Genomic DNA, 14,974 nt, shown 5'->3' with positions numbered 1-14,974 from the left:
CGAGCCAAGCCAAGCTGAGCCAATATGCATAGATTTATAAGCGCTTTTATATTAAAATTCTATTTTATATTCTAATTTTATGGTATTAAGCTAAGGAAGCCAAATAGACCGATGTCTCCATAGTAACAATTTAAAACGACCAAACTAAACATTTTCGCATGCATTTTTGCTCAATAAAATATTAATAAAACCTTTTCTTATATCTTTTTAATCCCAACCCGTGCATGGATGGATATCAACGGCCAGTTCAAGAAACGTGTTGTTATAATTCCAATTATATTTCATCATTACATTATTTTACTTATTAATTACTGATCGACATCGAACATTTACTGACAAAATATGCTTTCCCAAGTTATTCATTTCTAATGTTGGTCATAAATTATCAATATACCGTTTTACAACGCAAAAACATAATTTTGTTATTATCAAATATAAAATATTGCCTTATCTTTATTTTATTGGCTGTATCAAATTTCTGTAAAACGCCAACGATATGACCATGGCTATAGCAGGATTAAAATGTTTTTCTTAATATTTCCAGCTCTGCCAGTGTACGACGTGCACAGATGTACAGCGAAGAGACGTGACCCCATCGTGAACTTTCCACTGGTCAAAGTGGAAATCATAGATGCTCCTCGTCGTAGTCCACACACTCATTTTCCTGGAAACATCATCCATCCCTGTTCTGATGGTGACGTCAGAAGAAATGAGCTCATTGGTAATCTTAACATCTCGTCCAATAGACAAGATAGATCTCAGATTGTAAGGCCCGACGTCACTCCAGGTTCTTTTTTTTCTTTTGTTTCAAATGCCAACTGAATATTTTAATAGTTTTTAGTTGGCTGAAAAAAATTTCGATTGAATATTAGTTCGGATGATGAATTATACTATTCCATGCACTTGAAAATTCATTCATGATGCATTGGACGCATTCAAAAATCCATTAACGATGCATTAGATCTATTTAATAATTAATTTATGATGCATTGTGTGCATTCAAAAATTCATTTACGATGTAAAGACAGTGCTTGTTAAGCGGTTGGCCTTCATGATAGGATCATTGGTTAACATTAATTTCAAGCAATAGTTGTACTTCAAATTTTGAATATTTTAAATTATAAACTAAAATTTCAAATATTTAATTAAATTTTTTCATTTTATTTAAAATAGGCAAAACATACGCCGGTAGCAGATATCAAGTTATGGGACAGTGCTTGATTGGAATAGCGCCTCACATTTTGGAAAAATTTTACACTGCAACTTTATAAAGAATATTTTCGAAGACAAGCACTTGCACACAACCCTACATATGTATATTAAAACAAGGCATTAGTGAATTCATACATAGACAATACATATTCATACATGTACTCACATACATATTCATCCGTCCCTTAACAAGCAATAACAATATTTATGCAAATAAAAACACATCAAAATCAGAATTGTTTTTGTCATTGAACCACTGAGACTGACGTATCTGGGACTACGATACAAAAACGGACGATGAACTTCTACATTAATAATGGTTTGGATGTTTAGTCAGATGCTTATGACAACTCGCTGATTGAACGCATCATTATAATTACACAGTCACACACGTATACAGGCACACACAGTCACACACACACCAACCACTTGAAATAATTAATTGCAGTGCTGCTGAAATTCAAATTAACGTATTTGGCAGAAGTTTCAACGGAATCTTCAGTTAAATGCAACGTCGGTTGGGCTTAATATTGTTAATTAAATGAGTGCTTTGATTCTGTTATTGATATTTTGTTTTTGAACAATAGAAACTAAATCTGAGAATACGGAGAATACGGATTTACGTCAGTCGTAAACCAATTTTCGAAATTCAATTGATGTGAATAAAATATTTAATAAAATAAGTTATCGTCGTTTTTGTCTTTCTATTTTGTATCAACATCTATCTTACACGCGCGCACGCACACACAGACACACAAACACACACTCACGCGCGCGCACACACACACACATCTTTAAAATTTAAGAGCTGCAGGCTTAAAAGTATTTTTATTCTGAATAACTAATTAGCCATTAAGTTAAGGTCGCAGGACTATATCGTGGGTGTGTATGAATGAATGAATGAATAAAAAAAGAAGGGAGAGAGCGATTGAATTATAAAATGAAAAAAGAAAAGATTAAAAGAGAGAGATTGAAAAAAGAGAGAAAGAGAGGAGAAAAAGAACATAAGAAGACTAATATTAAGATTAATATACTTAAGTATTGAACACATAATTAACATATCGTCCTAAATTACCCATCATCTAAGCAAACAAAATTAATAATATTTAAAATAATTACAAACTATAAAGCTAACAAATAATATAATAAAATATAATAATAAATAAAATATAACAAGATAATGAAAAATAACCATGATGGAAATAAATTAACAAAAAAGATCTTGCAGTGTTTTTTTCTCATTCATACAGTTTATTTAGAATTTTAAATCATTAAAATTTGATGAATTGGCTGAAAATGAGATTTAAAGAAGGAAAAACTTTTAAAATCGTAATTATATGTTATTACTAATATTGTTTGAAAAATTATATAGCGTTCCTTTTGAAACCGGAGGTCTTTTCAAAGGCCTTTTTTAGGTCAAAGGTCATTTTATAACAAAATCAATTAAAATGCTACAAGCAGTTCATTAATAAAATACACGGTAGGATAATAGTAATTATGATACATATATATTTGACGTTTAATGATTAAACACACGCGCGCGCGTGCACACACACACACAAACACACAATTATTATATGCATACAAAAAATATATAAACCATTTATAGAACAAACATTCAAAAATTATAAACATGAAACTCCTTTCTACATTTAAAATAGCCAATATTATTTCTTTAATTAAAAATATGTACAAATATACATATGTGATGATGACACTGACTTATATATAGTATAATAATATAGTAATATATAAAGTATAGTATAATATATAAACATACACATGTTTAAATATACGCACATATATGTACACACAAACACATTAAATCAATAATCTTATGCCAAATATATACAAACATTAAAACATTAACTATCACTACTGTGGGAGTTTGCATTCAATTTACCATTGTAAACGCTCTTAAAATAGTTCGTATTTCCGTTGTTATTGTTATAATTATAGTTACTGCTGTTGTTATTGTTGATGTTATTATTGTCGTTATTGTAGTTGTTGGCAATGTTAGATGGATCTAAAATAGTTCCTGAAGAGTTATTCAGATTAGATGGATGTTTCAAGGCTGATGTTAATGAAAGGGGCGCGTTTGAATTTTCGTTTGATGTATTTGATGTTTCGGATTTATCTTCACTGAAGCTAAACTTGACACTCTTTTTTAGTCTTCTCTCACCTGCGCTTTCGTCAAGCGAACTCCGGTGTTTCAGTAATGACGGGTCTCTTGTCTGGTCTAGAGACATTTCAGTTGACATATCTGTAACGTTGATTAGTGCTCCCGATCCGGAAATTTTGTCATTTGTTACTTTGTCTAAGATGGTCACCTGATGGTCATTTGATTGTTTGTTGTTGTTGTCGTCACTGTTGTTGTAGTTTTCAGTCGTTGATGTTGTTGCAACTTGTCTATCAGCAGCTGCATTCTCCAGGTGTAGAGAGTTAGAGACGATTGTCATGTTGACGATGTTTCTGTTAAGGCTGACGTTTGTCGTGTCGTCGGAATAATTTTTTATCAAAATTTTGTTGGATTTGTTTTTGTAGCGGTCGTTGGAATTTGACTCTCGAACATTCTTCTTGCAGGAATCATCTTGGGAATCCGCTCTTATCAACCTCTGACTGCTTCTAGCCGCGTCAAGTTTTGGAGCACCATCCCTGTAATCGGAGCAACCGACGATATATTTATCCCGTTTCTCCGGAATGAACTTGGCGTCCGGATTATCGAACGCCACACCAGCACACCCTCTTCCCTTACCAAAAATTTGTAAAAAGATAGGCGGACTGCGGCCATATTTTTGAAGAACCATAAGCGCTACGATGACGACGATCATTGCAGCGTCTTTGAAGCCCCAAATGTAGAACGAAGCAGGCAGGTGGTGTTTATAAATTAGTGACTTATCTTCGAGTCCGTGCGTGATGTTGATGATGGACTGAGGCAGCATAGGAGGATGATGCTGCAGTTGGTCAGCTCTCATTGGAGACGTCATATTCGGGTCTAGTTGATTTTTAAATGTGGAATTCATCACAAAAACATCGTCGCTATGTTTGAAGTGATGACTGTAATGAATTGAACTTTCATGATTATAGGCACCCTGATAGAGATATGAACTTTCATAGAAAGACGGCCAATCAGATGTTGAGGCTATCAACTGAATCCTGGCTACTAGCTGGGGAATTTCGACAAACAAAACTCCGAACGATCCAATGAGGTACTTGTAAACGTTATTGAAACGTGCTGCGACAACCTCTTGATCACCTCTACATGCCAATGGGCTGACATAACTACAAAGAGTGACCATGCCGTAACTGTTGCACACTATGCAAGCCACACAAACTGTTACCTCAGTGGTCACTGCATAGTCAACTCGAGATGACCCACACAACAAAACCGTCTCGATTAGAGTAACACATTCAATGGACGTGATCAGCCAATAGGAGAAGGTTATTAGAGGTGTCGTAGGGTACATCTTTCGACTCCTTCGTCCCATCATTAGAGCTAACACACAAGGAATAACCACACTTACTTCTATTGCCACCAAAAAGTTTCTCTGTGGAAAATAAAAATTATTATTACAAGTTAAAAATTTTATAATTTCAATATTACACATTTTATTTTTAATATAAACTTTATTTAACAAATATTTAGAGAAAAACTACACTCAAAATTCAATTTTTTTCAAATTCATTATTTTTTTACCACAAATAAAAAAAACTATAACAAACCCTCTCCAACCAAAACCCAGGCACAAAACTAAAATCCACTTTTTGCTCTATAGCAATCTGCCTAATTGGTGACGTTGATTTATTCCCTAAACAATTTAGTGTATCCTTCCAAGATTTCATGTCAATGGATAAACACTCCATCTCGTGTATGAGTGATGAAAGTTTGTTCAGGAGTAAAACAGGCACGACAGCCATACATGCGATGACAGGATCACATACAACGTACGCTACTCTGAAAATAAAATTATTATTTAAGATTATATCGTAAATGAAATAAAATTCTATAAATTATTAATTGTTTTATTCAAAAAATTAACAATTGAAAGTGAACCAACCTCAACCAATTGGCCCCTCTTCTGCCTGATGTGGTGCTATATAGGAACGTCACAAAGGGTAGTACCATGATGCTTAGGCCACCAAAGACGTAAAATGCAACATGGTCAGTGAGGGAGTAGAACTGTGAAACAAGAGTCAAGGTAATTGACCAAATGAACATATGCCAAAGACATCGAAATTTGGCATCTGAACTCGAGAGCATTATTTGATTATTATTATTATTTAGCATGTGAAGATAAATGTTGGCTGACCCTTTTTGGAATAATTTTTTTTACTGTTACTAGCCTTTTTTATGAAAAAATTCTGAAAATGTAAAAATTTTAAATTTTAAAGTTAAAAAATGATAAATAAAATTGATGGTTAAATTATTAAGTTGATTTATTTATTTATGATTGAAAATTAATATTTAATTTATTTATTTATAATTAGATTAGTCATTTGATTAAACCTATAATACAATTAAAATTTAAATAAACAAAATATAATATAAAACGAAGTTTACAATTTAATTATTTATATATATAGTATTTATAGATTATATAAAAATTTGTATCTAATCATTCTTTAATGCCTAATGTAGTAAGTGTTTTTAAAAAAGAAATAGTTATAAAAAATCGTAAACACAAAAATAATTTATCGGCAAAGTTAAAAATTACGAAGTGACATTTTAATATTTTATAAAAAATAGTTAGAAAATTGAACAAATTTTCAGCTTACAACACTCAAATGATCACTAACTTCACTAAAATAGTGATTTTTTGACCAAAAACACGTTCACTTATGATAGGATCACATCACGGTCAATTGAGAATAAATAAATAAATTTATTTTTAGTTTTGGCGTGTTATTAAACTATGAATACTAAATTCTTTCATCATTAAATTAATGGCAAAATGCAATTTAATTTAATTAAAAATGAAATATCAATTTTGAAATTATTTAATAGGTTAATTTTATCTTTAATTTTGTCACTATTTTAACAAATCATTGTGTTTAACGGTTCTACAAGCCAAACATATTATGATCATTGTCATTACATTGAAGTCACCATACTTATTATAGAATACATCAGTCTTTTAATCAAAATTCATCCTTTGTAATCATTATAATAATCATTATTTTAATCATTTTTACTCCCATTATCATCATTATGGTCCCTATCATCATTTAAAACACCATTTATTGACACATTCCTGACATTCGCACAATTTTTAAGAGTTTTCCAGGCGTTGGATCAAACTGAATTTGAATGCTATGCTTTTTTAGTGGCATTGGTTCATTATTACATACCATGAATCATATATATAGAATACTCTATATTCTATATATATTCTATTCTATTCTATATTCTATTCTATAATATTCTATATATATATGCCATGGATATATATAATATATCCATGTTACATACTTATTCTTGTTATGCTATGTATACTTGTGGTTGTTCTTTTCATCACGTTTGAGAAATTATCTCAGAGATGCCGTGTTTCTTTGTAAAAGTTAGTCTTTTTTTATAGTAACTTGAATCAACTGAAGAGTTATCATTGTGTATTACTGAACTTGCGCTATAGTTCGATTACCTCTGAGAATGCGGCGCTGATATAGTGAATTAAAATGGTAGATCTGGTAGTTATTTTTTTATTAGGTTTACATTCATGTAGTATTCAATCTTTTGAGCATGAAAATGTATAACCTGCTAATGGATATTCTGACATTTTAAAAATATAATAACTTTAATCGACCGAATGATAATCATTATGTATTACTGAGCAGGCACATCAGTTGATTTCGTTATATTTGTTTAAAATTCGAACTTTTAAAAAATTTACATTTTGCTGGATATATATATCATAATGACATATAAAGGTAATTTTACTAGCCATACTCCGGTTGTTAATCCGATAGAAATGGTTAAAACGTTGAGAAATCAATGAAACGCTAAGCTAATCAAAACTATTTGAAACAACGTATCGTTTCACTTTTACACATGCCACGGTGTGTCCATTTGGTCAATTTGGTCATCAATATTTATCAATTAACATTAATTATTAAATCTTCATTAAAATAATATCATAGCATTTGTTAGGGCAGGGTTAGTAGGCCGTATGCATCTAACACCCATCACGAATCAACGGTTTTCCAATATTTTTTTGTTTACTTTCAATTTTCAATTCAAATCAAATTATAAAAAATTTAAAAAAACATTGATTAACTTACAATTTAACTAGCATTGACAAACAGATTTTTATTTTTTAATCTTGACTTGTTTAATTTATTTAATTAATTAAATATTAATTAAAAGTAAAGAATAAGTTTTTAATTTTCTTTTTTAATAATTAATATAATAATTGACTTTTTTAAATTTTAATTAAATTTTTCTAAAACTAAAGTATTTTTTCTCTGTTCAATTAATTAAATTTAAACCAACTAAAGTATTAAAGTAATCTTCTCTCAGAACACAAACTTTTTTGTGTTTTATTTCATTATTTGATTAAATAAAGATTAAATAAACTTTTTATTTTATTAAGTACCAAACAAACCTGATAGCTAACATCTTTATTATAAATAATCTAATGTTTTACTAATGCTAACTAACATTGTCAGGATTTAACATGGATGACAGACCAGCTTATTTAAGAGGAAAAGGCCGGGGTCTGCCTAACAGCCATACCAGTAACAATCCTAATTACCCAAACAATCACAACACTAATTGGCCTACCAATCCTAATCAGCCAAGCATCAACAACAGTTGTGCTGGTAGAGGAAAACAATATCACCGCAACAGCAAACCAGCAAATAGCACATTAACTATTGCTACTAAAATTAATACAAACATTGATATGTCTGCTAAATCTGGCAACATCAAAAAACCCATTCCAAATTCCACTTTTAGTGATGTTTCATCTCCAAATAATAATAATAAGTGTGAAAGTATTGACAGTAATAATAATGATAATAATTGTAATAATAATAATAATAATATTGAAGTATTTAATGCTGCCATGGCTAGGCACAAAAAAGCAGCCGAGAAGCATTTAAATTTAAAATCATCACTACTATCAGATGACGACGACGATGATGAAGATGACTATAACGAGATTAAGAAAAGAGATGCTGTATTTAATAATATGCTTGGCACTTTAAATAAAGGTGCTTTGTTGTTGTTGTTGTGTTGGTGGTGTTGTTGCTTTTTGTTGTTTTTTATTTTTGACGCGTTCTTTTCCTCTCTTATATTTCTCTTTGGTATTTTATTTATTTATTATTTAAATTTTTTTTTAAACTAAGTCAATTGCAATAAAATAGCAAATTCTAGTTTATGTAAGCATACACATGAATTGATGCACCACTAACATTAGATTAAATTTTCATACATTTTTACTTTTAAAAATTAAAAATTGTTTATTTATTGACATAAAATTTACTCACATTATTTAGGATCTTCTGATCTGATTAGTCGTACTGATTTAGGCAGAACTGGGGATTGTATAAACGAGACACTGAAGAGCAAAGCTAACATCTGCTTAATTTGTATTGAAACTGTCAAGAAAGTCGATCCTGTTAGCGTTTGTTTCTCTCTCTCTCTCTCTCTCTCTCTCTCTCTCTCTCTCTCTCTCTCTCTCTCTTTCTGTCTTTATTTATCTATTGTTTGTTCATATGTCTGTCTGTCTTTCTATCTGTCTGTCTGTTTATTTATTTGTTTATTAGTTTGTATGTTTTGTTGTTTGAATTGAAATTTTTATCATCAGACAATGTTGTTAGGTATTTAACATAAAAATGCAGACAGTAAATAAATAAATAGATTGAGAAACCAAAATAAAAACAAGATAAATAATTAAATAAATACTAGGTTAATTGAATTAATTGCTAACTAATTATTTCAACTTGAAATTGAGTCACTCTCATGATATTTAGATATGGAACTGCTCTGGGTGTTACACCATGTTCCACATTCAGTGCATTCAAATGTGGATCAGAGATGGCGCTTATCAAACGTCGTCGTCAGCAGCAGCAACAGCAGCAGTAGCGACAGCAGCAGCAGCAGCTACAGCAGTTACATCGTCATTATCCTCTACTCTCTTTCATAATAAGGATCATCCTTGGTTTTGGTAGGTGAAATTGTTGGGCTTGATTTTTTGCCTGCCTCTGGATTCGAATTCAATGAGTTCTTTGGTTGTGTGTTATTAATATTTTGATTTTAGGCGCTATATAAATGACATAATTATCATATTATCATTATCGTTGTTATTATTATCATCAACTATTCATATTCATTCATAGACTAAAAGTTCGTATTACAAACGTTCTCAAAAAAAAAAAAATAAATGAACCGCCCAGCCCTAAGTGCAGGTGCAGCTACAGTCAGTTGGAATTCCCGTCCGTCTATTTTTGTTTTTGCGGGAAAGCCGACAATCCCAGTTTCGATGTCTGGCTAGTGCCGCATTCCTGTGGCCAGGTCTGTAGGAGGAAGTTGAAACCGGAGTGTGGGCACGTCTGCTTGCTACTCTGCCATCCTGGTTCCTGTTTGCTACTGTTTATTATTATTATTATTATTATTATTATTATTATTATTATTATATTATTATTATTAATCATCAACATCATCACCATCAACAGGTCCTTGTCCACCGTGCCCACAAACCGTCCGAACCAGATGTTACTGTGGCAAGGCTGATCCCCAGGTCATTTGCTTTATTCTTTTATTCTATCGTTCATTCGTTCGTCCATTCATTCGTTCGTTCATTCATTCGTTCATTCATTCATTCATTCATTCATTCATTCATTCATTCATTCATTCATTCATTCGTTCATTCATTCGTTCGTTCATTCATTCATTCACAGTTACGGAGATGCGGTTTATCTTCTATGTGGTCGTGTGGTGATCTGTGTGGTAGGCAACTGTCCTGTGGCTACCACAAATGCCCCAATGTCTGTCACAAAGGTTGGTTGGCTGGCTGGCTGGCTGGCTGGCTGGTTAGTTGGTTGGTCACTCATTCATTCATTCATTCATTCGTTCATTCATTAATTCATTCATTCAATCAATCAATCAAAGGATCGTGCCAGGAATGTACAAAACAGAGCCTGCACAAGTGCCAGTGTGGCAGGGAGGAGTTGGTTGTACCGTGTTCAAGTCGTGTTTGGCAGTGTCAACAGGTTTGTGTGTTTGCGTGTGTGTGTGTGTTCGCGTTTATTTTGTTCTTTAAATAAAATATCAATTTATCTCCATCCTCACCATCCAACAACACAAAAGGTGTGCGAGAAATCGTTATCGTGCGGCCATCACGACTGTTCACTTGTTTGCCATTCCGGGCCCTGTCCACCCTGCCCTAAATCGGGGTCAAGGTCGTGCCCCTGTGGGAAAACCAGTTGAGTTATTTTTAGTTTTTAATTTTTTTTTCCTCTCCAACTATCTATCAATTCATCTTTCTTTTATTCAACCGTTTATTAGGCTATCGATGCTTTGCAACTATATGTTCATCATTCATTTATTCATCCATTCATCTCTCTTTCATTCATTCATTCATTTACCTATCTGTCCATTCATCTATTCATTCATTCATTCGTTCGTTCATTCATCCAATCATCCATTGGCCAATCAGAGTTTGACCTCCCATGCACGGATGATGCGCCGACGTGCTTAGAGACGTGCGGAAAGGTACTCGAATGTGGCACCCACACGTGCGTTGAAAGGTGCCACCAGGGACCCTGTGGAATGGTTATCATTGATGATGACGTCGATGATGATGGTGATGGTAATGATGAGGATGATGATGATGAGGATGGGCACTCACACACTGACAAATACACACACACGCACACGTATACACGCACACACACACGCACGCACACACACACACACAGTGCCGGGAGTTAGTGAAGAAACGGTGTCGTTGTGGGAAGAAGGAGAAGGTTGTACACTGTCATAAGGAGTACCAGTGCGATACCAAGTGCACAAACATGAAGAACTGTGCTGTACATCAGTGCAAGAGGAAGGTGAGGAGGAGGAGGAGGATGACGATGACGTTGATGGTGATGATGATGACGATGATGTTGGTGATGATAATGACGATGATGTTGGTGATGATGATGATGATGATGATGTTAGCGACATTGTTGATGATGTTGATGGTGAGGACGTTAATGATGATAAATGATTACAATGTTTGCTTGTTATGAATGATGCATTTTAAGTTCGCCGTGTGTTTGTAGGAAGTTTGCCTGCGTTATTTCTTTCCGCTCTTTATTACGCAACTTTTATATTATTATTATTTAGTATTATTATTATTATTATTATTATTATTATTTTTGTGGCAGTGTTGTGACGGGGCTTGCCCGCCTTGCACTGCCATTTGTGGGAAGATGCTGGCTTGTAGGCAGCACAAATGTAATAGTACTTGTCACAGAGGTTGGTTGTGATTGGCTGGTTGGTTGGTTGTGATTGGCTGGCTTTGATTGTTTGTCTGGTTTTGATTGGTTGGTTGGTTTTGTTTTTTGTTTTGTTCCGTCTAATTGGTTGTTTGTCATTGATTTGTTTTGATTGGTTGTTTAGTTTTGACTGGCTGATTTTGATTCGCCGGTTGGTTATAAATGATTGGATTTCATTGGCCTGTTCAGATTGATTAGTTGGTAGGCTGTGATTGATTGGCTGGCTGTTGTTGTGATGATGTGATGTTGATGTTGTGATCGCACGTCATCAACACCATCAGGGCAGTGCTACCCATGCTGTTTGATGGAGACCCTGCAGTGCAACTGTGGCGCTACAAAGAAGTCGGTACCCTGCGGTGCTGCCAGACACACCAAACCACCCAGGTGTCGACAGTTTTGCAAGTTGGTCCTGCTGCTGATGCTGATGATGATGGTGGTAGTGGTGGTGGTGGCGATGATGATGTTGTAGTGGTGTTGTTGTTGTTGTTGTTGTTGTTGTTATTTTTATCATTGCAATCACCATCAGCAACTGCAATCAACCCCAAATACGACAGAACTCCTCCAGATTGTCACCACCCTTCTCGTCTACCCCACCCTTGCCACTTCGGGCAGTGCCCCCGCTGTACGCAGACGTGTAGCAAGCTGCTTAGCTGCTCTCACTGCTGCCCTGCTGTCTGCCATTCTGCTGTGGAGGTCAAGAATAAGGACAGTCAGCAGCTATCAATAGCGGGACCGTGGGAAATTAATCTGGTATGATGACGTTTGTGATGATGATGGTAACCATGATGGTGATGATGATGATGATAACGTCGATGATGATGATGATGATAACGGAGTTAGTTATTTAGAGTTTCATGTTTTCCTACGAAACTTCCAACCAGATAAAAGATAAAATCGAAGTCGTCTCCAGAGAATGTCCGCCATGTTTAGTCCCAGTTTCAGTCACGTGTTTTGGCGGGCACGAGGTAACGATGCAATAATAATGATAATGATAATGATGATGATAATGATGATGATGATGATGATGATGATGATGATGATGATAATAATAATAATAATAATAATAATAATAATAATAATGGGAACGATCTTTTATTCAGCAATAAAAAACAATGAAAATGACAGTACAGATAAAATAAACTAATGAAATAAAATAAAGTGTCAAATGCAATAAATATAAGTAATAATAACAACAATAATAATAGTAATAATAACAATAATAATAATAAACGATGATGATGATGATGATAATACCCGCCAAATACTAATACGAGACGAAACGATATTCGCAGACGATAATGGTGCAGTGCTGTGACGTCAGGCAGTCATCGTGCCACAGGCCGTGCAGCAGATTGCTACCGTGCACTAACCACAGTTGTACCATTAGCTGCCACGTTGTCGTGGGCGGGGAAATTAGGGAAGGTGACGGAGTTTTATTGGTTGGTTTCTTCTTCCAGTTTTTTTTAATATGGCTGTTTATTTTGTTGTTTTTCGTTGTTGGTTTTGATGTTTTGGTTGTTTGTTCTGGTAGGAAAAGCTTTAAGAGTGATTTTCTTTTCTGATAGCAATGATCGTAATAAATTTTGTTTAGCTTTGTCGTTGTTTTGTATTTTCTTCGAATATAATTTGTTAAATGTAAAATTATCATTTAAACTACCTCTAGTCAGCCGCTCTCTATTTCTTATTCCTCATCCAATCAATCAGCTGGCTCGTTCAATCCAACCGACCAATCACCATTCACTAAATTAGGCCGGTTCAAATTGCGAGACGTGTGATAAGCCGTGCGCGAAATTGAGACACGCTGATTGCACTCACGTTTGTCCTCTGCCGTGTCACTCATCAGACTGTCCACCGTGCACGCAGATGGTGAGGATGAGATGTCATTGCCAGATGATGGTCAAGCATGTCCCCTGTCATCAATGGTGTATTGCCGGTGATTTGGGCGGTAGTTGTGGTGAAAATTGTGGGGATCGGAGTGGTGGGGTGGTAAGTGAGAGGAATGCGTTGAAATCTTGTGGATCTAGGTGTCCAAAAATGGTGAGTGAGTGTCAAAGACGTTCGGTTTTGTTTGGTTTGTTGATTTAAATTTTCCCCCTCTGTTGGTTTTGACTTTTTTGTTGTCTATCAGTTTTTTGTGTACTTTGACGATTGCTGTTTTTGCTTTTAGTTAAAGCGATCTGACGTCATTTGATCACATGATTTCCGTCCTCTTCCTCCATCATTATCAATGTCTTCATCATCCTTTCCTGTTGTGTTCCAATCGAGACATGGTCCGCATAATTCTCCCGTCTTTACAGCCGTCAAAATCGTCTCCATCTTTTTTAAAATCATCACCATCATCATCAACGACAACACACTATCATCATCATTCTCGTCATCGTCATCATTACTTTCATCATCGTCATCACCAGCTTCCTTGCACCCATCAATGCAAATCCATATGCCACCCCGGCAACTGCCCTCCCGATAGCGATTGCCTGGAAAAGGTCAAAGTTCGTTGTTCATGTGGTAGACGTAAGGTGGAGTTCGAATGTCGTGAACTTCAAAGGGGCGGAGCTAAAGTCGACTGCAACCAATCGTGTCAGGCGGAAAAGGAGAGAATTAAGAAGGTCCTAATTTTATTTATGTTTCCTTTGAATTTAAAATTAATTTGCTCCTAATTGATAATTTTGCAGTTTTTTTCACTATTTCCACTACTTTGTTTTTGGTAGTTTGTTAGTTGTATTATCATTTGTACTGTTCACTGTGCATAAATTATTCTAATGAATCGCAGGAGAATGAGGAAGAAGATAGAAGGAGAGCAAAACTAGAAGCTGAAAAATATAAAGAAGAAATAGAAAGATTCGATAAAAGATTGAAAGGGGAGGGGCAAAAGCGGAAACGTAGAAACTTGTCGGCCAAGGAGGACGAAGAACGGTCATTTTTTTCAAAATTTCAGAAATACATCCTCCTATCAGGTCTCGTCGTCGTTTTTGCTGTGTGCTTCTATTGGCTGACCTTTCAATGATTGCTATATTCTTAGTTTGTTTGTAGTTAAAATATGTTAATTATTATGTTAATTAGATGATTGACATTCAGCTTATACAAATTATGTTGTGGTTAACATTATATTATACGTGAATTTTAATTAATTGGTTATGAATTTAAATTTACGACAAACACCAAAGAATAAATATGTTAGCGCGTTTACATTTGCCTAATTATGATCAAATTATTATTTATCTACGATGACGTTTAATGTGAACAAAATAATTACATAAACAAATTTAAAATAAAATTT

General features: G+C 34.2%; 2 protein-coding genes across 2 annotated transcripts; one reads left to right on the top strand and one right to left on the bottom strand.

Moving 5' to 3' along the window:
* Window positions 1-2,619: 2,619 nt before the first annotated feature.
* Window positions 2,620-6,042, bottom strand: HELRODRAFT_190627 (hypothetical protein). The gene is made up of 5 exons (XM_009014599.1): window positions 6,010-6,042; window positions 5,271-5,574; window positions 4,936-5,167; window positions 2,743-4,760; window positions 2,620-2,700 (listed from the first exon to the last, which is right to left on the bottom strand). Exons 2-4 carry the CDS (start codon window positions 5,498-5,500, stop codon window positions 3,078-3,080), a joined length of 2,145 nt encoding a protein of 714 aa, XP_009012847.1. The 5' UTR covers window positions 5,501-5,574; window positions 6,010-6,042; the 3' UTR covers window positions 2,620-2,700; window positions 2,743-3,077.
* A 1,207-nt stretch (window positions 6,043-7,249) lies between these two features.
* On the top strand, window positions 7,250-14,974 carry HELRODRAFT_97768 (hypothetical protein). The gene is made up of 19 exons (XM_009014598.1): window positions 7,250-7,405; window positions 7,876-8,421; window positions 8,707-8,828; window positions 9,184-9,377; window positions 9,607-9,785; window positions 9,886-9,950; window positions 10,111-10,210; window positions 10,322-10,422; window positions 10,520-10,634; window positions 10,869-10,984; window positions 11,131-11,262; window positions 11,584-11,674; window positions 11,976-12,096; window positions 12,249-12,444; window positions 12,576-12,659; window positions 12,987-13,133; window positions 13,444-13,731; window positions 14,106-14,303; window positions 14,468-14,974. Exons 2-19 carry the CDS (start codon window positions 7,884-7,886, stop codon window positions 14,699-14,701), a joined length of 3,021 nt encoding a protein of 1,006 aa, XP_009012846.1. The 5' UTR covers window positions 7,250-7,405; window positions 7,876-7,883; the 3' UTR covers window positions 14,702-14,974.

The sequence above is a fragment of the Helobdella robusta genome (genome assembly GCF_000326865.2).
Source record: "Helobdella robusta unplaced genomic scaffold HELROscaffold_14, whole genome shotgun sequence".
In the NCBI taxonomy this organism is placed as follows: Eukaryota; Metazoa; Annelida; class Clitellata; order Rhynchobdellida; family Glossiphoniidae; genus Helobdella; species Helobdella robusta.
The sequence above is the reverse complement of the archived record's forward strand: the minus strand, read 5'-3'. Positions and strand labels throughout refer to the sequence as shown.